General features: G+C 37.5%; 2 protein-coding genes across 7 annotated transcripts in view; one reads left to right on the top strand and one right to left on the bottom strand.

Moving 5' to 3' along the window:
- The first annotated feature begins 591 nt into the window (after positions 1–591).
- Positions 592–19,299, top strand: AQP11 (aquaporin 11). The gene is made up of 3 exons (XM_004279829.2): positions 592–1,523; positions 8,847–8,963; positions 12,290–19,299. Exons 1-3 carry the CDS (start codon positions 905–907, stop codon positions 12,367–12,369), a joined length of 816 nt encoding a protein of 271 aa, XP_004279877.1. The 5' UTR covers positions 592–904; the 3' UTR covers positions 12,370–19,299.
- CLNS1A (chloride nucleotide-sensitive channel 1A) overlaps positions 7,481–24,300 on the bottom strand; it is a 34,479-nt gene continuing 17,659 nt past the window's right edge. For 2 of the 6 annotated variants that reach the window (XR_004476829.2, XR_004476830.2), the window contains 2 exons: positions 23,801–23,852; positions 22,419–23,189 (listed from right to left, as the gene is read on the bottom strand). The gene's annotated coding sequence lies outside the window, so the exon portion shown is untranslated. Of the gene's footprint in view, positions 8,540–22,418; positions 23,190–23,800; positions 23,853–24,300 lie in introns of those variants that run through there. The other 4 variants (XM_033405796.2, XM_033405794.2, XM_004279830.2 and 1 more) reach the window with 2 other exon arrangements.

Genomic DNA, 24,300 nt, shown 5'->3' on the forward strand with positions numbered 1-24,300 from the left:
CTTTCAACTTCAGCCTAGCACTTCTTGAACACTTCCTGTCTGCCAGGCTCTGTGCTACTTGCCTTCCATGCTTTTTTAAAACAAATCGATGAGGTGGGTCGTCTGACCCACAACTCTACGAGGTAAAAGTCACAGGCAGGTGAAAAAAACTAAGGCTCAAGGAGACCCAGTTGCCTGCCCTTCTTCACACAGGTCAAGCCCTGGTTCGCTCTGAAATCTACTCCCCGCAAACCACCACCCAGCCCCACCCCCGACCTCCGCGTTGCACCTCCGTCACTTCCCGTCTTCTCAGTCGCCCCATAAATTAAAAACGAGGTGGTTGGCCGAGATGAGCTTTAGCGGTCTTTCCAGCTTGCCGGCTTTACAGTTTTAGGAGCGGGGAAGGAAAACCCCTCAAGGTTCCCACGTCAAAGCACCTGTCCAAGCGCAAGGGGCGCGCGCCCTCCCGCTTAGCACTGGGAGAAGCGCGCCCGGCGTCGCCAGGGGTCCGGCGGTCCCAAGTCTAGCCTCTCGCAAAGGCGCGCGGGCCGCCGCGCGCATGCGTAATGGCCTCCGGACGCGCGCCTTCCCTCCACTCCCTGCCCCACCCGCGCCTGCTTCCAGTCCCTGAGGGAAGCGGCGAGGGCTTGTGCTTGTCCGGCTCCTGCTGACCTTTGGCCCCTCAGGCAGTGCCCTCGCAGAGCTGTCCTCGTCGCCCCTCCTCCCCGGCTCTGGTAACAACACCCTAGCTCAGAGCCGGGGAGGGGAGGAGCCTTTCGCGTAGCGCCCCTGGTGCCTCCAGTAAGCCTAGAGTCGGCCCGCCCCGAGGGGCGTGAGGGGGCGGGGCTGAGGACTTAGGACTCCGGCCCATAGACCGCCTCCCGCCGAGCCAGAGCAGGCTTCCCAGTCTGGTGTTGAGAGAGCCATGACGGCGCTGCGGGGGCTCTGGCCCGAGATGCAGGACACCTGTATCTCGCTGGGGCTGATGCTGTCGATCGTGCTGTTCATGGGGCTGGCCCGCGTGGTCACCCGGCAGCAGCTGAACAGGCCCACTGCCCACGCCTTCGTCTTGGAGTTTCTGGCCACGTTCCAGCTCTGCTTCTGCACCCATGAGCTGCAACTGCTGAGCGAGCAGGAACCCCTGCACCCCACCTGGCCACTGACGCTAACCTACTTCTTCTCGTTGGTGCATGGCCTGACTCTGGTGGGCACCTCAAGCAACCCGTGCGGCGTGATGATGCAGATGATGCTGGGGGGAATGTCCGCTGAGACGGGTGCGATGAGGCTGTTAGCTCAGCTGATTGGTGCCCTGTGCAGCAGGTACTGCATGGGCGCCCTGTGGAGCCTGGGACTGACCAAGTATCACGTCAGCGAGAGGAGCCTCGCTTGCAGGAATCCCATCCAAGTGGACTTGCCCAAAGCGGTCATCATAGAGGCCGTCTCCTCCTTTATCTTCCACAGCGCTTTGCTGCACTTCCAGGAGGTCCGAACCAAGCTTCGTATCCACCTGCTGTCAGCACTCATCACCTTTTTGGTCTATGCAGGTTTGTTATTCCCACAAAACACTTGGCATGTCCGGAGCTTCTCTGACTTGAGGCTCTAAGTTCTTTGCCAAGATACATTTTAAACCATTATGCCTCTGTGAAGTCAATATTGGTATCTCCGTAATTCTAATCATTTTGCAGCTCATTCTTTACCGATAGGGTCGAAATATTGATCCTCCATTCAGTGCTTTTTTTTTTTTTTAACACCCAGAGAAAGCCACTTCTGTGCTGAAACTGAGATCATGTGAGATATTGCCAAGGGTTCAAATATCCTACAAAGGGATTGTTGTAATGGTAGAAAGGAAAGATAACATCAGCTACCTCTTGCCAACTTGGTATAGATCCTTTCTGAGACTCTCACTGAAACATGATCCTGGGTGTCAAAAGTTCCTTCCAATTTAAAGCACAAGCTACCTGATTGGTTAGTAGTAAGAGTGGGAAGTAGAAATTCTGTAGTTCTATTTCTTAGTTCTTTTTCTACAAAATTACTTAAAATCATTTATCTCCTTAATAATTCATCTTGAGTTATAAGTGAATTTTTAATGGCCTATCAAGAAAGATGTGTTTTAAAATCAAAACGTGCTTGAAATCAAAGACGCTTTTTAAAAACTAATAATTCTTGAGAATCTGTTGATTTATTGTAAACCATTTGTTCACCTTGACAGATCTCAGATTTAGTGGATAATCTGAATATTCCAAATGGGACAAGAAAATCCAAAAAACAAAAGTTTGATGATGAAGTGTGTTATTTTAAATGATCACGACAAAATAGTTCATTAGGACTATATCTGAATTCTAAGATGTTTTGGAGGCAGGAATCTAATAAAAGGAATTAGTAGTAAGAATCAGTCTTCTGCCCACTGAAAGGGAAACTATGAGTAGACACAAACCTCAAGATAAGGAATTTTAAACATATGCTCGACTTCCTAGGTAGAAATGAAAGAATTTCCAATCCATTTCAACTTCTTTAGATCTAGTACCATTTTTTTGGTAGAGGCAGATGGAAGTAAATGGTATAGGAGAGAAGGAAGGATTTATGCATATCTGAGGGGTTGGTGAGTAGTTGCTTATTAAAGTTTTAGGTTTGGGCCAAAGCAGAAACATCCCTTGAAAAAAGTTATGCCACAATTTAGCTCTGTACTTATATAATTAGAAGTGGTAAACATTTAAAAGATGTTTTAAGTTAATAAAATGTTATACACAGTTCCTCCTCCCTCTCTTATCTTTAAATTGGTATTCTTCCTATTTTTGTACTTTTAATACATATTTATGATTTCATAATAATACTGTATATATTAGCCAATACCTATTTTATAAGTGACAAAGATTTTGAGAGAAGAGAAACAGGATAATAATTGAAGTTATACATAAATATAAGGAGAGTTATTAGAAAGAACCCATAAAATAACAATTTAAGGTGTCCAAAAACACTGCTCTTTTTCTTCCCCTCACACTATTGACATCGACATTGCTGAAATGAGGATACTAATTGGTAGGGGAGGAGGAGAGAGTGAAGGGATCACTACAGCAGTGGCTCTCAACATTCTCTCTGCATTACAGTCACCTAGGGAGTGTTTTAAACATACCCATATCTGGGTGCCAAGATTAAGATTTAATTGCTGTGGGAAGGGGCCTAGGCAATAGTAGATTTTAAATTTTCCCAGGTGATCCCAATATGAACCACTGCTCCAGTCTAGACTTTGCTGGCCATTTCAGTAGCCACTAGTCACATATGGTTATTTAGGTATAAATCAACTAAAATTAAATATTTACTTCTTCAGTTGCTATAGCCACATTTCAAGTACTCAATAGCCATATGTGGCTAGTGGGTACAATATTGGGCAGTGCTGGAGGCTGTTTGCAGGGACAGAACCTAACAATTATTTAGCACTGTTACAAAAATTGATACCCTATTATGATCTTCCTTTTCTGCCAATATAAGGGAGATAAGAATATTCATTGGGCAACATGCCAAGCATGTAGGAAATTTATATGAGTTATCCTAGTTAATCCTTACAGCAACCCACTGATGAATACATTATTCCCATTTTTATGTAAGTGAGGCTCAGAAGAGTGAAATGACCTGTCCAAGGTCACACAGCTAGAATGTGCTGGAACCATGGTTTAAACTGACACTAAAGCTTATACTCATTTCATTATCAGCATTTCTACAGCATATTCCTCAAAAGTAACAAAAATATATACATACAATTGAATATTGTTCAGCCATGAAAAGGAATGAAGTTCTGATACATACTACGATAGGAATGAACCTTGAAAACATTATGCTAAGCAAAATAAGCCAGACACAAAGGGACAAATGTTATATGACTCCACTTACATGAAATATTCAGAATAGGCAAATTCATAGAGTCAGAAAGTAGAATAGAGGTTACCATGGGCTGGGTAGCAGGGAGGAATAGGGACTTTTTGTTTAATGGGTACAGAGTTTCTGTTTGGGGTGATGGAAAAGTTTTGGAAATAGTGGTGATGATTGAACATTGTGACTGTAATTAATGCCATGAATATACACTTTTAAATGGTTAAAATGGCATATTTTATGTTATGTATATTTTAGCATAACTTGAAAAAATTTAAGTCACAAAAGGATTCTGTTGCCAAGTAAATTTGGCAAACACTGGATTAAACAGATTTTCTAATTTAAGACTTCACAGAGCCTTTACTATGCGACTGTTTATTGTGAAACTCCAACAAGAGAAGCATGTGGAACACAGTTTTTCAAACTTATGGAATCCTTTTGTCTAGGAGTGTGTAGCAGAAGAGAACATATTTTGGGAAGTGCTGCACGAAGCCATGTCACTCCCCATTTTTTCTATGGATATAAGTCATAACTTTAGATCAGTTATTCTAAATAGAGTGAACTGTTTGGGGACTAGCTGAGTGTGTGTCTTACCAGGCAGAGGTGAGGCTTTTGTAGGAAGGAGTTAAGAATGGATAGGGAAGGAAAGTCAGGGGAAGCATCTGCTAAATCAGGCATCGTTACAAGTTACTTTGATATGTCTTTTTTTTTTTTTTTTTAACCTCTAAGATACTATTAGTACTGGTTTGGCTAAGTTGCATGCTGGGATATTTCTTTAATCACTTGCATTTTGAGGACACTAATACAGGTCACATCAAAAGAACTGGTAATTTAAGATTACAGAACATAACTGTCCAGCAGCATAGCCACAGGCTCCTTGGATAGCCAATGATCAAGCATCTGATTGTGTAGTTATTGATTTAGCACCCTGCACTTTGACGTGCAGATGGAGGCCACTGATGTCATTACCACTTATCATGTATTTATTGACTTCCCAAATAAAGTAAAAAAACCTGTGATTTATTAACATATTAAAGCTATAAAACTATTAATGCAAATTTCAAGCAAATCTTCCTTAATTTAGGTTTTGGGAGAATTTGGTTCAATGACCAGGGTAAGAGAGAACTGCATTCATTTTTAAATTAATTACATATTGGGGAAAAAATCTGTTATTTTACATATTCAAATAGGCTGTCTTTATTACTGTACCCTGTTCATTTCCTTTGTAGAATTTTTTAATTATATACTTGTTTTCTGATGTAATGCCTGTCTTCCTCCACCAGACAGTAAGCTTTATGAGTACAGAGACTAAAATTGTTTTATTCATTATAACTAGGACTTAGCATGGTGTCACCTGTTACAAATAAATACTCATTATTTTTAGAATGAGTGAATGAATTAGCAAATACTCTATTCATTTAAAAACAGAAAGAAGTAATACATATCTGGGTATTCCATATTTTATGTCTAAGAGCTTTCAAAATAAGCCTAATATATTGGTTGAAGTAACTGCATTTTTACTTCATTTCATTACTCCATTCAGGAGGTTTTTGTACCCTTCTAAGTCACGAAGAATTTGGGTAAGATTATTTGTCAAAGGAGAAGGGAACTAAGTCCTTTACATACGTTTATTTTTAATACAATAACCATATGAAATAGGTGTCAATTTACAAATGAAAAACAGCTTCAAACGAAGGTCCAAAACTTTTTTTTTTTAATCATGCCAGTATAATATAGTGGTTAAGCACACAGCCTTGGAGTTGGACTGTGTCCATAGGAGAGATAACGTAATTTAGGTCTCAGTTTCCTCATCTTTAAAATGGAGAATAATACTACCTATCTCTTCAGACTATGATGAAGAATAATGTATTCCAAGTTCTTCCCAAAGTAACTGGCACAAATGTTCTGGTCACTGGAAAGGCCTAGCTTCCATTATGAATTAGTTAATTGACATTCTAGCTTTTACACGAGTCTTACATGATTTTAACTAGTGTCGTTCTGTCACAGAGAATTTGATTCCCTTTAGGAGTACTGAGAAACATTAGTGCCTATAATTATCAGATTTGGGACTCAGCCTTTGTGGTAATTTCACCAAGGTCATACTGTCTTCTAAAACTCTTGGCAGTCAGCCAGCTGGATCTCCCTGTTGATACCTCTTCTTCAACATATGTTATGGCTTCTCCCCTCCAGGCATCAATAAATAGTAACTTATTTTTCAAAGCCATTTTCTGTAAGTTCTGTGCCTGATGGATGATTCTTACTTTTTAAATAATTCACATTTAATTACACAATACATGAATGTGTTATTTTTGTAAAAAATGGAAATATTACCAATGAGACTTTTGATTGCCATCCTTCATGCCTGTCCCCTCTCCTTCCCTGCCTACTCTTCTCACCAGTGTAGTCCTCTGTGCGTGCATATGTGTCCTTCCAAATTCTTACGTGCATTTATTATACGTATAGATAGGACCCTATAGAAACTATTATGTGGTCATGTTAACATGAAAGGTATCATACTTTACTTTCTGCAGTTTGCTTTGTTTAGTGGTGTGGTTCAGTGATATTATCTTGGAGATCTATATTAGTAAAGAGATTTCACTTATTTCAGTACTGAATGGTATTCCAAATTAATAACTAAGTTGTATATTTAGCTACCTTCTTCTGAATGGACATTTAGGTTTTTCCCAGTTCATTGCTACTATAAATAAACAATCTTATGTGTGTCTACTAGTATACAAGTACCAGTAGTTCTCTAGGACAGTGGTTTTCAATGCGACAGTTTTGCCCCCCGCCCCCGCAGGGGACTTTTGGCAATGTCTGGAGACATTTGTGGTTGTTACAAGGTGGGAGATGGATGTGCAACTGGCACCTAGTGGGTGAAGGCTAGGAATGCTGCTAAAAATCCTACAATGCAAAGGACAACTCCCAACAAAGAATTACCCAGTCTAAATCATCAAAGCCAATGCCACATTTTGGGCCTTTTGTTGACACAATGGATTTCTGAATCAGTTAACTTATCCTTAAAATAACAGTAATTTATTATTTTTCATGACTTTGTGGATTAGATAGGAAATTCCTGAGATCATATAGCTGGACAGTTAGTATGTCTGGAAGAGCCAAGGTGCTTCACTCGTCCAGCAGTTGGTACCAACAGCCATCTAAGATGCCTCAGTTTTCTTCCCTGTGGCCTCTCATCCTCCAGCTCACTTACATGGTTCAGGACATTGTTCCAAGAGAGTAAAAAGTGGAAACCGACGATGGCTTTATTGAGACCTGAACCTAGAATTCACTCAGCGTTGCTTCTCACATTCAGAATTCACATAGCATCACTTCTGCTGCATTCTATTTGTCATTGCAAGTTGCAAAGCCAGTCCATATCCACGACAGGGGAATAGACTGTACCTCTGGGTAGGAGGAGCAGCTTCTACCAATTCTACCAGCAGAATTGGTGATGTAAGGGTTAGAAGATAAGTGTGAAGTAGTTGGAGTTTTAGAATGGTATAAAACTGACTGACAGTGTTCTTAGACCTAATGGAGATACCAAAGACCTAATGGGAAAACTGAAGCAAACTAATTATGAGGGCAATGATTCAGTCTATTTTTATTGATAAATGCCGAAAAAAAATAACAGGTCACATATTATCACCGCACATATTATATTATAAAGATCTGTGTGAATCCTTATATTTTTATCCATGGTGTCCAGAACATAAGAACTCAATAATTTTTTGTGGAATTAAGCTGAAATGACCACATGCCAACCAAACAATTCTGTTGGCCCTCGGCAGTTGCAGGTTTAACATTCCAAGATTTGACTATTCAAGAGTGGTCCTGAAGGTCCATGATGTGATGTCATTTATAATTGCTGAGGCATAAATATGAATCATGCTGTGAGGCTGGTATGCTAAAAAGGACTCTTAGCCATGGAGTGAACTCAGTTCAGTGTCAACATCTTTACCTCCACACAGCTTCAATGTTTTCAGCCTATCAGGAGTGAAATCTCATTAGTGAAATCTTATGAAAGGGTCTCTTAATTTACTTCACTGCATTTTATAAAGACAATTAACATGCTATAGTGGCATATGTCCACGTAAAATTTGTGAAGATCTCCGGATCTGTAGCTGTGGCTGAGTCAGAGGCAGACAAGTGTGCCAAAGATTCCACTTGGAACCACCACCAGAAATGTCTCTATCTCAGGGATACAATTAGAATATGTTTTGAAAAGCTGAGCCACAGTTCAGGTGAGAACCACTGGACAGGCAGTCCAACCTCTTTTGCCTTTCCTTACTTGCTATGTAGCCAGAACTATAAGCTCCTGGGCCCCATCTCAGAGAGAGACCCTGTGCAGAGCTGGACCATGAATCCTGAAAAGTAGTCAACAGTTAGAATTTGTGCTTATCTTTCACGACTACTCAGTCACTTTTTTTTATTTTTAAAAATTTTGTAACCACTTTATTGAGATATAATTCACATACCACTCACAGTCACTTCTTCAGGGCTCTGCTGCCAAGTAAAAATGGAGTCAATGATAATGCTGTGGTCCATTTTTTGTTTTCAAAGCAAAGGTACTTCTGCTCAAGAGGATCTTGGGGTATTGTACCCATTTTAAATGTACTTTCGTCTTATTTTTATTATTATTCACTCATTTAAGTTGATGAATGTTAAGAAGGGCAGCCAAATCTCCTGTTTTATAAAACTGTAAGAACAATAACAGAGCAGGTTAACTTTCAATGTGCATTTTATAATATACTATAGGAAAAGCATTGGATTAAAATTCTTAATGTCCTTTGTCCCCCCCACCCCCGCTTTTTTGCACCTGGCATATTATAATCTATAATCTATTTTTATCCTCTATGCCAGGTGATTCTGCAAAGGAATATTACAGAATAAGAATACTTAAATACCTAAAATGAAATAGTTACATTTAGTAATCCCTGTATTTCTAGTTGCAAGAAAATGTAAGATATATGGTTTGCTATCATTCTGTTTAAAATGTATTACAGGAGGAAGTCTAACAGGAGCTGTATTTAATCCAGCTTTGGCACTTTCACTACATTTCAAGTGTTTTGATGAAGCATTCCTTCAATTTTTTATAGTATATTGGCTGGCTCCTTCTTTAGGTAAGCATATTTTTATTTAATATAATTAAAAGATTAGAATATTTTAAATATGATATGGAATGTCACTGTAACATGTCAATTTCCAAAGCCAGAGTAGGGACAGAAAAGAAAAAAGGTAGGAAATGTTATGCCTGAAGTAACATTTTATTTTGTGCAGTATCCTTTAAAACTGTTTTTATCTTCAAAGAAACAAATTACCTAGTTAAGGATAGTCAGTTTGAGGTCTGATACCACTTTAAGAAGCCCTCAGATATGAGGGCAAAAAAGTGAGGAGTAATTACTTCCTTTAAAAAATAATCTTTTTTTTTGCTAAAGGAATTTGTTTTTTTCAAGTTTGTGAGCGCCAAATAAAATACTATTTAGTTCATTTGACTCATTTTACAGAAGGGCATCTCATGAAACAATGCAGAACTATAATAAATGTAGTTTTAAAATTTTCCACAAGTTGCATTCCTGTTATCTCTATCTGGATCAGATATGTAAAACTCCTCTTTTCAGGTAGGTCAAATAACATAAAGAAGTTATAAAATAACTGTAATCATGATATGCATTTCCTTATGTAAGTTATCAGCATTTCTTGATTTTGTTTAGTCATCTGTTTTAAGCCTGACTATAATTCATAACTATAAATGAATATGAGGATAGCTGGCCTTCTGTTAGTTCATCCTTCTTTTTATCCGGTTTGCATTTTGTTTCTTGTTGCTCATTTCTTTAAAAAAAAAAAAGGGGGTGGGGAGGAGGGTACTTATAGGAGAGAACACAGGCATAACAGGTTTGAATAGCCATCATACTTCACTCCTTCCATTCCTTCCATTCGTTTCATTTAGGAATTTTCCTCACATTTAGTATCTATTATGCTCAGCAATATCTATAGGCCTAAACATGAAGAATATCAGAGAAAACCTGTATTTTAAAATGCTAATAATGGTAGCTTTTTCTCATCTATTGATTACTAGTATTTTCCAATAAGTTCTTTAAATTTTCTCTGCTCTTAATTTTTAAGAAGTAAAAAAGGTCACTGAAGTTCATGAAGAAGTTAAAAACATCACTGATTGGACTGGTCTACTGAAGTTTTTATATGGAAAAATTCTCTTAATATGTCTTATTTGAAATGAACATATATTATTAACATTATATATTTGTTAATGTGCTCCAACTACAATTTTAACAGTAGGCCCATGATACTAAGGAATTATGTCATTCACTACTTGAAAAAAAACTAAAAAGTAGGCCTTTCCAAAAGAATTTTAAAAGAAAAAAGAAACAGAAGTCATTGCCATTCTCTGTAAAAAGACCATGACTTTTTTAAACACATTTTCTAGCCTAAATCACTTGATAACTTCTTCCTGGAAGAACATACTGGAAAAAAGTCTCATGACAGATTAAAAAAAAGGAGCAATCACTTCTGCCCCTTTAGCAAATATACAGACCAGAGAGTAGTAGGGTAGGAAAACAGAGTATATTCTCTTCCTGACAGTGTGGTGCAAACAGGAAGAGAACATTACTTGTTGCCATTACCAAAACATTTTAAAGAACCACTTATCCAAAAAACAATCCAAATACGTAAATGAAAAACAAATACACTTTTATTTCTTTACTTCCTATCCAAGGGATCTTTTAAAAATGGGATTGGGATCAAACTTTTCTGCAATTATGTATGGCCCTAATTAGCCTGTTGAAAATACATTCAAAGATTCTTCCTTTGTTAACCTAAGGATCTCCTAGCTTTTTGTAAACAGACCCAAATAAAATTTCTGTTCTAGTTTTTCATTTAAAGAGCCATGCTCCTATACTGCTTTCACAGGTTTGTGAATGAGAAACAATACAGAAATAATTCGATAGGTGTGGATAAAAGACATGTGACTAAATGGCAGTTTTTAGAATACTGAATTCTGGCTTGCCACTGACTTTTGTCATACACTGAAATTACATTCCCATTGGGAAAAGGAATGGCCTCAAATGAAATAAGGTCACTATTAAACTCAAAGAAGGATAAGAAAAATAAATTTTATTTTTACAAGAGTCATTCAAAGAGCTAAGTAAGAGATGAGGAGTCAAAGCAAACACACACTAGGCAGTGCCACAGAGTGCAACAGAGGAGAGTAATTGCAAGATACCTATCTTCTTTCCCTTCTTGACCAAACAGGGAGCACACTATTCTTGGAAGACATGGTCCTTGTTCTTTCTTGTTTCTCTTCATAGCGGAGATAATTATAATTCCTTTAATGGGCCCTGCCATCTTCCCCAATTAATAAAATGTTAGAAATGTGACTCTAAGAATGTATATAGAATTAATTCTCTAGCTTACACATTTCATATAATAAAAATTTGCAAATTCTATTTGCTTCTATGAAACTGCAACTCCATTTTTAGAAAGCTTTAAATGTAATGTCTTATTTTCTAGCTCTGACTTTATAAAGAAAATGTCAAATTTTGTGGATTTATTAACAGACTGTTTCTGACTTTTAAAAAAATCTAAAGCCTTTGTTTGCAAATCAGATTCATCTTTCAAAAATATGTTAAGCTATCCAAATGCTAGTCAAACCTTAAGGTTTCCTCTTGTTAGCAAACAGGAGTAAACTATCAAATCTGCATGTGACAAACACACATTCTTAATCTAAGTTTAAACTGATTTAGAGCTTTAAGCCTACATACCTTCAGATAAAAACATTAACCACTGCAGACTTCTCTGTTAGACAGTGATTTGAGTCCTGTGCCTAAATCTCCTAAATGTCCCTATTTCCCACTGAAAAATTTTAAATCTTAAAAAATGGTTTTAAAAAAAATCACACTGTTTACATATATATACATATATATATATGCTAGTTTAGATTTATCTGGCATGACCTCAAAAATGAAGATTTGCTAATATGATTTTTTTAAAAACATATTTATATTTAAGATTTAAAACGTCAACTGAAGTTTTCTTTCAGATACTCTGCTTATTAATACAGCTCTAAAAGCTATTAATCTTTGAGACTAAAATGGAGACACAAGTCCAGAGTTTCTCACTCAGCAAGTCAGTAATGAAGCCAGAACTAGAACTCCAGATCTATTTTATTTATCCTTTGAATTCACTGTTTAGATCCTATTGGTTTTTCCAAGTATATACTGTTTTTAAGGATTCATCGTTGAAGAAAAATAATGTGAGAATATTATATTTTAAAATACCTACATGTTTCATGTAGAACTGATGTAGCTAATTCTCTTAAACATAGCTCTACAAATCTCTAGGTATGTAACTGTATATAATCTTAAATTATAACCACTGAATGATTATGAACTTCCTTAGGGATTGTTTTGTTTTTACTGTATTTTTCTTTCAGGTATATTGCTGATGATTTTGATGTTCAGTTTTTTCCTTCCATGGCTGTATAACAACCACACAATTAATAAAAAGGAGTAACTATTCTAAAAGACTCAGACTAAGTTTCAGGACAGTCAAGATGGATGTGATAAAGATTTTATCACCTAATATTCACACACTGGCTGCACTGGATTCGTCAATGTTATCTTCCTTTGAAGAAACTGCCTTAGAGTTTTCATCACTGGGACTTAAAAAAAATTACTGTGAAAATGAGGTATCCTGTGTTTTTCAGTTAAGACTTGTTCTTTTAAGCGTGTATTAAATGCTGCTAGAAAAGACTCTTTAAATATAAATCTCAAGTGATAATTGTTAATTTTGATGAAAAAGAAATTGAGTACAGGGTGAGAAGGGAAGGGAAGGGAAGGGAAGGTGATGGTAGGACCAAGAAAGAGTACGTGTATCATGTGTCACCTGAATGAACAAGATTTTTAACCAAAGTTCAAACAGTCATGCTTACAAAACTGGAGAGAGGATACTTTTCAGCCACTACCTCACACAGTGATACCATCAGCAGTGTCATCTTTCAATAGGAAAGTTGCTTTTGGAAGTAGATTATATACCTACTCATACTCAAGGGGGTTCCTGAATTTTAAATATATTCTAATCTAAAATATTTTCTCTAAATAGACAATCTCACCAGCTTTAGGCAAACCGTCATTCTTTAGTAGAATAAAGCACTCATACAAGGTGTAAGCTTTTCACATTCTCATCGGACTAAACAGCTACCTTATGAAGTAGGCAGGGCATGTATTTTTAATCTCCAGTTTACAGATAAGGAAACGAAGTCTAGAAGGGGGTTTACTGCTTTGCCCAAGGTCAAATACAGCCAAATACCATCTTTAAACTTCTACTTCAATACAAAAAAATATTCTCCGTCATCATTAAGACTAATGGAAAATTGAAGATTTTAAAGAAACATTAAATACTTTATAATGTTACAATCTGTTTAGGAATTAACAGCGGGTTTTTTTAGGCTTAAAGAACCTTCAAGTTTTCCTCTATTAGAAGCTTTCTTTTATTGTATGTCTACTTTTTATTAAAAGTTCAGATGATAAAAGGTTAAGTATGTTTCTCTTCAAAGGAATTCCATTATCAGAGTTAAAACTGAAAGCAAAAAAAAAAGCGGGGTGGGGGGCGAAATAAGATCTGTTTGAGTAATAATCAATGAAGCAACTGATAAACTGCCAGGTGATCTAAGTGCTGCTTGGTGATCAGCCTGTGATAGTCACTCCCTTTACACCTGCAGACTGAACCAGACTGCTGCAGGCTACCCAACAAGGCAGCCAGTTTGACAGTCATGGACTTTGACTCTTGAACTTAGGAATACATACCGTAGTATTTTCTATTTTAAAAAGCAGAGTTCATAAAATTGCAACAATGGCTAAATGCAGTCTCTGACTTGTTTTATTTGGCCTGCACAGTATTTAAAACAAAATAACAAGCTAGTTATTTTAAGCTTTTAAACCACACAAAAATCCATAGTTCTAGCTTCTCTTGAAAAAAATCAAAAGATCAGTCAATATTAGGCCTGACTTCTGCTATTACAAGCACACAAAATGACTGGTCCCTTTAAAATAGTCCCTTTGCCACTCCCTATGTCTCTTCCAAACATGAAGCTGAATTTCACTTATTATTTCATGGCTGTTTTTCTTATAGGAATTTTTTTTTCTTCATGTCTCTTTATCATGAGACTGTGGTTTAAGAAAATTGAGTATTAATTTGTGAAAATGCCCAGCCCTCTAAACTGCACTTGTCAGAATTAGAGGTTGTGACTTCTGATGACACGGCTTCCCCTGCAGCCCTCTCAAATGGTAGCTTAGCTGTTTTCTCTATCACACCTCTTGATACCACTGGGCCTGGAGATGGAACAGGTCCCTTTCTCCTCATCTATTCTCTGCTCCCCCCATTAAAAACATGTCATCAGACCATGCCACCTTCTACCTGGGTACTTCTTATTGCAGTTATCTACTGTACAGTCCCCTCAATTCCCTCTTGATCCTTTAGGAATTTAGTTCCTGTCTCGCTCTCACTCTCCACAACACAACTCCAGCTGTATTTGTTGGTGATTTCAATACTTACAAAGACGATCCTTCCAATATCTTGGCCTCCCAGTTCATTGGCTGAACTTGAAAGGCTCTTCAATAATTTTTCCCTTCTCTTCTGCCTCAATGACAACTTTGGTCATAACCTTGAGCTTGTCATTACCAATAACTCAAACTCTTCTCTGATCTCAAATACCTCATTCCCCAACCACTAACCCCTCTCTCCAGCTCACTCGCCCTACTATCTCATCTCCAATGATCCTCTGAACCCCCCATGGGGAACTTCTGCCCACCGATACCACCACGTTTTCACATCTTTCTCCCCTCTCAATTACTCTCGTCTCCTTCAGCAGCTTAAATTACACTCTTACATAGAATCTTAACTCCCTTGTTCCTTTATCTCATCATACTCACATGGCTTAACCACAATTTGATTAAATCCAACTGTCTGCTTATTCCATGCCTGCACCCAAACATGAAATAGAAGAAAAACTGGAGATAGCAGCAGGACAGTTCTTTCAAAGACTTTTGCTGTAAGCAAAGAAAACATGGGGGAAATTGGGTCAAGAAAGAATTTCCTTTTTTAAGGTGGGAAAGACATCAGCATGCTGATGGGGAATGCTGAGGGGAATGATGCAGTAGAGAAAATAATGATGTAGGAAAGGGAGGGGAGATTTCCCAGGTCCATAGTTTTTAATTGGCTAGCAAAGATGGAAGCAAGTGCACAACTGAAGGGGCTGGCCTTAGCTAGAAGCACAGACAGATCATTCATAGTAACAGGAGAAAAGGTAAGAATATATGGGCACAAGAAGAGTTGGTTAAGCAGATGTGATGGTGGGAGTCTGAAGAAGTTCTTCAGTTTTCTTCTTCCCATTTTTTCTTGAAGCATTCTAGTCAGCCCTTCAACTCTACCATTCCACTGAAATTCCTGCCAAGGCCATCAATGACTTCCATGCTGTTAAATCAAGTTCTCATACTTCTTACCTATCAGCAGCATTTGATACAATTTATTGCTTTCTCCTCCTGGATCACTTCACTTCCAGAAAATTATTGCCTTCTCAGTTTATTCTTCCTCCTTTCCCCAAACTAAATGATAAGAGTTTCCCAGGGCTCAGTCCTCTGAGCTCTTTTCTATTTATACTTACTCCCTTGGTAATTTTATCCAGTCTTGTGGCTTTATGGCAACTATATCCTAATAACTGCCAAATTTCTGTCTCCAGCTTGTACAACTGTCCTGAACTCCAGACTCATATCCATCTGTAAATGTAACTCTATACTTGGTTGTCTAACATATAACTCAAGTTAATACATGCAGCTCTAGTTAATTCAAACTGCATAGTTTACCCATTCTATTGATGGTATTTGTTCTTACTCACTATTAAATCAATGCATGTGATAAAACATTCTTGTGCATGTCTTCTTGTGTACGTGTGTTTTTCTAGGGTAGTAGGCTTTCATACTTTTCATTATGGCCTACTAGCATAGTTTGGTCAAGCCTCCATCTACTTACTCCTGTCCAGATTATTGCAATAACTTCCTGTTTCTATTACCAGAGTGATCCTATTAAAACAATCAAATCATGCAACAGCTCTCTATTTCAGACTTAAAGGCATATATTCTTCGATTTAACTATTACAAAACTGTACACAACTGTTGGTGCAAAATATTAATGTGTTGGGAAAAACTGCACATGAACCAATGTGATTTCTGGGTTATACGGACATCACTGCCCTACTCAGCAATCATTTGTGAGCTAGTTCACATTATTTAAAAACACACTGTAGCAAAACTGTATTAGAATGCTAGGGCTAGAATAACCACACTTTAAAGCATCCTACATAAGGAATAATTCCTAGCTTCTAAAAGCACACAGGATTCCACAACTTCTTGCTTTTAAAAGACACTGTAAACAAAATGAAAAGACAAGTCACAGACTAGGAGACTGGAATCTAGAATATATAAAGGACAGATGAGTAAGAAAAAAATAACTTAAAACTGGGCAAAAAATATGGAAAAGTCAAATGTACAAAGCAGGAAGGTGTTCAATCTCACTAATAATCAGGAACATGGAAATTACAATCCTGATGAAATTCTACTTCCATATTCATCAGGTTGGCAGAAATTCAGGAGTCTGGAAATATCAAAAATTGATGAGGATATAGAGAAGCATTATTCCCTAATGGTGGAACTGTAAATAGCTACAATCGTTTTGGAGAACAGTTTAGCAAAATCTAGCAAACTTTAAGATTTACATAAGTGGGGCTTCCCTGGTGGCACAGTGGGTTCAGAATCCGCCTGCCAATGCAGGGGACATGGGTTAGAGCCCTGGTCCAGAAGGATCCCACATGCCGCGGAGCAACTAAGCCCGTGCACCACAACTACTGAGCCTGCGCTCTAGAGCCTGCGAGCCACAACTACTGAGTTCATGTGCCACAACTACTGAAGCCCGCGTGCCTAGAGCCCATGCTCCACAACAAGAAAAGCCACTGCAAAGAGAAGCCTGTGCACCGCAACAAAGAATAGCCTCTGCTTGCCACAAGCAAAGAAAGCCTGCACGCAGCAAGAAAGTACCTAATACGGCCAAAATAAATAAATAATTAAAATTTTAAATCTTAAAAAAAGTAAATAAAGTGCTTAAGTAGGAAAAGCAGCAGAAAGATTCAATTAATAAAAGTTAAAAAAAACATGCAACCCAATACTATATAGTGTTTATAGCATACATATACATTTAGCAAAAATACAAACACATACATAGTTATGATCAATACCAAATCTGGGATGGTGGTTACTTCTGAAGAGGAGGAAGGGGACTGGGATCTGGGGAATACAAAGGGAGCTTCAACTGTATTTGTACAATTTTATTTCTTAGCTGCATGTGAGTATATGGGTATGTGTTACATTAGTATTTTTTTTTTTAACTGAAGTATAGCTGAGTTACAATATTACATTATTTTCAGGTGTATAGCATAGTGACTCAGTATTTTTGCAGATTTTACTCCATTATAAGTTATTACAAGATAATGACTATAATTTCCTGTGCTACACAATATATCCTTGTTGCCCGTTTACTTTTTACATGATAGTTTGCATCTGTTAATCTCATACCCCTAACTTGTCCCTCCCTCACTTCTCTCTCCCCTTTGGTAACCAATAGTTTGTTTTCTATATCTGTGAGTCTGTTTCTGTTTCGCATATACATTCATTTGTATTATTTTTAGATTCCACATATAAGCGATATCATATAGTATGTCTTTTTCTGACTTATTCCACTAAGCATAATATTCTCTAGGTTAATCTTTTTAATATGCCCAAAATATTTCAGAACACAAATTATTTATAAAGTTAGGTAACGATAACCAACTTTTCCTTTACCTGCAGAGTTTTGCATTTAAACAATGAATAATTGTAAATTTTTTAATTCTTTGAAACTCTAAACTACAATATATAGCCCAGATCCCTATTCCTCAGATAAAAATTACAACCATGCAGGAGATGTGTTAGTTTTCTAGTACCACCATAACAAAGTACCATAAACTAGGTCGTTTAGAATTACAGAAATTTATTCTCAGTTCTGGAGGTCAGAAGTCCAAGCAAGGTGTCAGCAGAGCCATGATCCCTCTTAAAGGCACTAGGGAAGCATCTGTTCCAGACCTCTCTCCTAGCTTCTGGTAGCCTCAGGCATTCCTCTGCTTGTACATGCATCACTACAATCTCCCATCTTCACATGGCTTTCCCTCTGCCATGTCTGTCTCTGTGTCCAAATTCTCCCTTCTGATAAGGACACCAGTAAATATTATATTAGGGCCCATCCTAGTGACTTCATTTTAACTTGGTCACCTCTGTAAAAACCCTATGTCCAAATAAAGTCACATTCTGAGATGCTGGAGGTCACGACTTCAACATATCGTTTTGAGGGGACACAATTCAACCCATGAACACGGGAAAAATACTCGTCTCCCTCCTACCCCAGTCCCCTACTTCTCCCCCAAACAACTTTCTTATGCACATGATACGTATAATCCCCATTGTAACCTCCAGCCCCTTTTCTTCTATACAAATATCTGTGTCTTGTTTTTTAATCTAATGTTATCTTGGAGCTTATTCATTATTGGTACATAGTATCTAACCTTTTTTTTTTTTAACATCTTTATTGGAGTATAATTTCTTTACAATGGTGTGAGTTTCTGCTTTATAACAAAGTGAATCAGTTATACATATACATATGTTCCCATATCTCTTCCCTCTAACCAATTCTTTTTAAGGGATACAGTTTTCCACTGTACAGAGGTACTGTAAATAATTGACCCAGGCTTAACTATAGACATTGAGGTTGTTTTCAGTCTTTTACAAATAAAGTTGCAATTAATATCCTTGCGCTTATGACTTTTCCTAATGTGCAAATTTATCTTTTAGATAAATTCCTTTAAGTGAAGTCTCTGGGTCTCTCATGTGCATTTTAAGCTTTGACAAATATCAACAGTATGTCCCTCAGTTTCTATAAAAACCTTTCTTTAATTATATACAACCCCAATTTATAGTTTTTGTTGTTGTTGTTTCTGTTTGTTTGTTTTTTAAGGTTTGGGGATGCAGTAGACAGCTGTAAATTTTGCAAGCCAGCATCCAAGCCTCCTTTCTATTTGGGATAATCCACTACTGTGAGAATCTGGGCAGGGGCAGTGCCCTTCCACTACAGAAGCTGAAAGGGCCAGACAGTCCTGTCTTCTGGCAACACACACAGTGCCAACCAGGACCCTGTGGTGACTCAAAGACACAGAAGCAATTCAATCAGTCTAACACCCAGAGGAATCACAACATCTTATGTAAACCAATCCTAGTTCCTAACCTTTTTCTGAGCCTGGTTTATTTCAGCTTTCATGTCCATTTTGTGAGCTACCAGATAGCCTTTTTTTTGCCTTTTTTTTTTTTTCTGCTTAAATTAGCCAGATTTGGATATTTACAACCAGAATTTAGGCTGATAGTTTTGGTCATACTTTTATGAACATAAATTGCTACACTACTCTCATATCTGCATTACACGCTATGAAGGCTTAGACTGCTATATTTTGGGGTAATACATATTTGCTTTTCTTCATAATTCTGTCAGCTGTTTACTGCTGCTATTAATATGCCTGAGGCAACCACCCCTTTTCTCCTTTTCTAACCTGTTACATGCCTAGAAACTAGATGAGCAAGTCCATTGGACCTGTTTGTAGAGCAAGGGTAGAGACCTGCAGTGAAGGCCTGAAGGTCCTTCGAGAAAAATGCATAATTTTATCACATCTGTTTTAATTGCTCAGTGGAATTTTAAATATCAGCCATCTCAGATGTATTCTAAGAGCTGAGTTAACATTACATTTGTAGCTGCTTCTTTCTGTTATAGAAAGAATTAACTACTATTGGTAATAATTAACATTTATTGCATCATCTTCTAGACACTGCTGTTAGTGATTCATACAATCTTCAAAATAATCCAAAAATAAAATCCTAAGAAGAATTCATCTGTATACACTTTTATTTATTAGCCTTCTCATCCAAGTTATGTATTTCTATTTTATCTTCTTAAAATGGTGTTAAAAACAACAATTCTAAGTTCACTGCTCTCTCCCCAAAGTTGTCCTGATTTCTCATCTGAAGTTATTAAGTCCCTGACATTAGATATTGATTTTATTTACGTAGATAGGGGCAGACAAAGCGAGACGCTAGTGAAAGTATTTTTCAATTTCAGCTTCTTTGTCAAGGGATGGCAATAATTCTATCAGAATCCTCATAAGAGATTTTCTCAGATTTTAATTACTATCTACTAGCCACAGAAGATGGGTACCAGATGAAGATTCACCCATTCTAGAAATACTTTAAAAATATGATTTGTATGACAATTAACTATATAGTGATTCTATCTGAAATCCTGCAGATAAATAAAATTTTATCTAAAATTTCTCTGAACAATGAGTAATCACACTTGTCTTCTAAAAATAAAGGGCTATATACTATGATCATCTGTGCATAATCCCTCATCTTTAACAATACCGGCAAGATCCCAACGAGATCTCAAAATACACAATCAACATTTAAACAAGCCTATCTGAAAAGTATCAATATCTGACAAAGTGACCTGAGGGAGGCAGAAATCCACTGGGATATTTTAATGAATACATTTTTAAACTATAGAACCTAGATCAGACGACCACTAACCCTAGCTATGGGGCGAGAATGTCTATGTCTTTTCTTAAAATTTCCTCTACACCAAGAAGCAGTAAACAAAACAATTCCAGCAACCCTAAAATTAAGTTCAAATAGAATCAAGAAATGTTGGCTTGCTGATCATTATGAATTTTATTTTTAAAAAGTGTGACCTGATCTTTTCTTCTTTCTCTTATTTTCTCAAAGCTATGGGTACACCTGCCTACTATTACAGAATGTTACAGTTGACTCTTTTAAAGTCATTTAGACTTTGAAAGTCTAGTCCTCTTATTTTACAAAGATGAGGAAGTAGGTCCAGAGAGATTAAATATCTTGTCTGCCAAGTCAGAACTAGATGCTTGGTCTCCTGCATCTTAGCTGACTGCATTATCCACAATACCAGGCTGACCGCAGCAGTGCCTACAGGAAACACAGTGCACAGAATCTCAACATTTTGTTGATATGTTATCAAAGAGCACTTTATGTTTCACTAAAAGTCGTGATTACAAGTATGTAAACATGACTTTAAAAAGGAATTCAAATAGAATTGCTAAGATTAGCCCATAAGAATACCCAGACTGCTTACTGAAGAATGGATAAACGTCTAGCATAGAATTATGAGTGCTGCTGAGATTGGCAGCAGAGAAATTTGGGAACTTCCTGTGCTGTCTATTGAAATTTTAACACTGAAAACCCTGCAGTAAAAAGAAAATGTGCTTCCTTTCAGCTGCTGGTAGATGGTAAGGCTGAATGGTATTTGGGAGCACAGGCTTAAAAATCACAGCTCCCTATCTATGTGACCTCAAGCGTTACTTTACCTCTCCCTGTATAACTCAGTTTCCTCATCTCTAAAGTGGGATCATAAAAGCACCTATAACTCATAAGGTGGTTAAGAATATTATATGCATAATGCATGTAAAGAACCCAGAACAGTACAGAGAAGGTCTCAGTAAATTTCAGTTCCCATTTCCAAGCGGCCTTTATCTTTGCTTGTTGTAACAAATTCAGTATTTATAAGAGTCTGGTCAGGAAAAAGAATATTCGTTTTTTTCAGTCTACCATGCAAGATGAGGGAAACCAAGTAAAAGTGCTGAAAAGAACACTGGGCTTAGTGGTGACACACTAGTCACTAATTAGGCAAGTAACTGTGAATAGCTTTCCTAACCTATTTTTAAGGTCATAAAGTCCGAGTATAGGGGCTTCCCTGGTGGCGCAGTGGTTGAGAGTCCGCCTGCCGATGCAGGGGACGTGGGTTCGTGCCCCGGTCTGGGAGGATCCCACAAGCCGCGGAGCAGCTGGGCCCGTGAGCCATGGCCGCTGAGCCTGCGCGTCCAGATCCTGTGCTCCGCAACAGGAGAGGCCACAACAGTGAGAGGCCTGCGTACCGCCAAAAAAAAAAAAAAAAGTCCAAGTATAAACCTGTAATTACAAATCAGCCTGATAACTACCCAGGTGTCTGTGAAAACAGAAAATTGAGAGTTGAAAAGTATGCCCTGAGAAATTACTCCTGATTCAAGTGGAAGCAGAAATCCCTTTGAAATGTGTTATGACCTTGTCCTACTAAACATCTGGCTGAAGCTCTAACTATACATTTTCTTACTTATTTCATGTTCATGTTCTCAACAAAAGTCAAACAAAAATAAGACCAACAAGATTCTCAGTTTTTGCCAACACTAATTTTTTAAGAAATGTTTCTCATTAATGGTTTTAGGCAAGAATGAAAATGGGAGGGAAGTCCAAAAGGGAGAGGATATCTGTATGTGTATGGCCGATTCATTCTGTTATGCAGTGGAGGCTAACACAACATTGTAAAGCAACCATACTCCAATAAAAATGAATTAAAAAAAAAGGATAAGAGCACAATAATATAGAAAACCTAGATTTATTTGTTAAGCTATTACAAAGACAAAACAATTATCTGAAGTACTTTGAGAACTTCACCCCAATTTCACTTGTTCTTTTACAGAAACTGACTTAAGAGGTTGGGAATGGAAGGATATAACCTAAGAGGTTATAAGAGAACAGACTGGTGAAACATGGTGAAAGGAGCAAAGGCTAGGCAAAAGCACTTGTGTTAGTGGTAGTATGTGTGGCTGGGCTGTTTCTGAAGAGGCTCCCTAGAGTTAATTAATCTGGGTTCCCAATTAGTAAAAAGAAAAAGACCTTTAACCCTGCGGAGACTGTGCATAGGCCAGGATTTATCTGAGATATCTGTTTTTCTTTTTTTAAGGAGTAAGGGTATTCTTAGGCCCTAAGGTGTATATCTTGTATTCAGCCCCTCTCTTTCCCATGCAGTCTACCTACACCTTCAAGTGCCAGTGCATTTCCACCATGTAGTCCTACTAGGTTATGAGGATGCATATAGTGAAGGCAGGAATTATAAGCCTACGGAGGGTACACCTAGACACAAAGTTTTGGAGTAAATGATAAACTACAAATACCCTCTTGGTTAAGTTAATTCACCTTTGTTAATAAAGGTCATAGTTTCTTGTGCTGGCGACAACTTGTTATCTCAGTATAATCTGTCTCAAGAAAGAACTGGTTCAGGTAAGTTTTGGAGAAGGAAAAAGACTTTCATCAATACCCACTCCACAGTGGAAGAGGCACCAAGTTCTCTCCTAAGGTTATGAGCAGAATCTGAAAAACAAAAGGTTTACAGTGTTTATAATAATAATAGCTAATTTATTAAATGCCTAGTCAAGAGTGCCAGGGACTTAGATATATTATATCTCAGTCTTAGCAACAATCCTGCCAGGTATTTACTATCATCCTCATTTTTCGGAAGAGGTAACTGAGAATTAGAGAAGTTACACGCCTGTCCAAAGGCACACAGCTGGTACGTGGTAGAGTTGTGATTCCACTATTCATGTGCCTTCCTCTCCACCCTATCTCATGCATTGAGAAGTCCTAGCTCCATTATCTTGAAATTTTTAATAGTTGCATACACACTCTAATTATTCCTTGTTCACTCCTCAAAAGCAAATGTAATTTTAAATGATTAAAAATTTACAGACATTGTTTGGAATTGAGGTCAATTATCCCGATGAAGAACTTATATAAACTTTATGAATAAAGTATCTCTCTGCTCCAGCTGTAGCACAAAATGAAAGGAAAACAAATCATCAGCTCATTAGAAAGTTTGGGCTATTTTACAGTTATTTCACCATAAAATTGCATTACAAAGAATGCTAAGAATTCTCGCCAGGAAATGCTGTAACATCCCATTTGTGTAACCATTTGTGACATACCGAGTAAGTTTCTCAATCTTATTAGTAGAGTAGTTGGTGTTCTCTGAATAGTCTGTTTTCAAGAAGAAATATGTTAAAGCCAGATCAAAAAATCTGTTTTCCAGTTTCAATAAAAGTTACTGAAAAAATCCACACGCTATAAAGAATGTAATAAATAAGAATCTGAGAAATAAGGGAAGAAGGCTTATATTGGTACTGAAAGATTTCCCATGAAGTAGAATAGTGAAATACTGACATCTGGAACTGTGAGATCTGAAAATTAACGTTAACAGAGCTCCAGCTAAGTGCAGAGGAGACATTGCTGATTTTAGACTATATGGCTACCAATGACAGAAATAAATGTTGTGGAAATAAATATTTAAAGAAAGAGATATTAAATCACAGAACTCTTAAGATTATTTTCTAATAGTTCCACTGGCATCTAAGAGGAAGGCAGAGTTCCATTATCACAATTCATGGTTACTATAAGAAGCGATGTTATTTTCACAGTGGCAATAATC

The sequence above is a fragment of the Orcinus orca genome, chromosome 8 (genome assembly GCF_937001465.1).
Source record: "Orcinus orca chromosome 8, mOrcOrc1.1, whole genome shotgun sequence".
NCBI lineage: Eukaryota > Metazoa > Chordata > Mammalia > Artiodactyla > Delphinidae > Orcinus > Orcinus orca.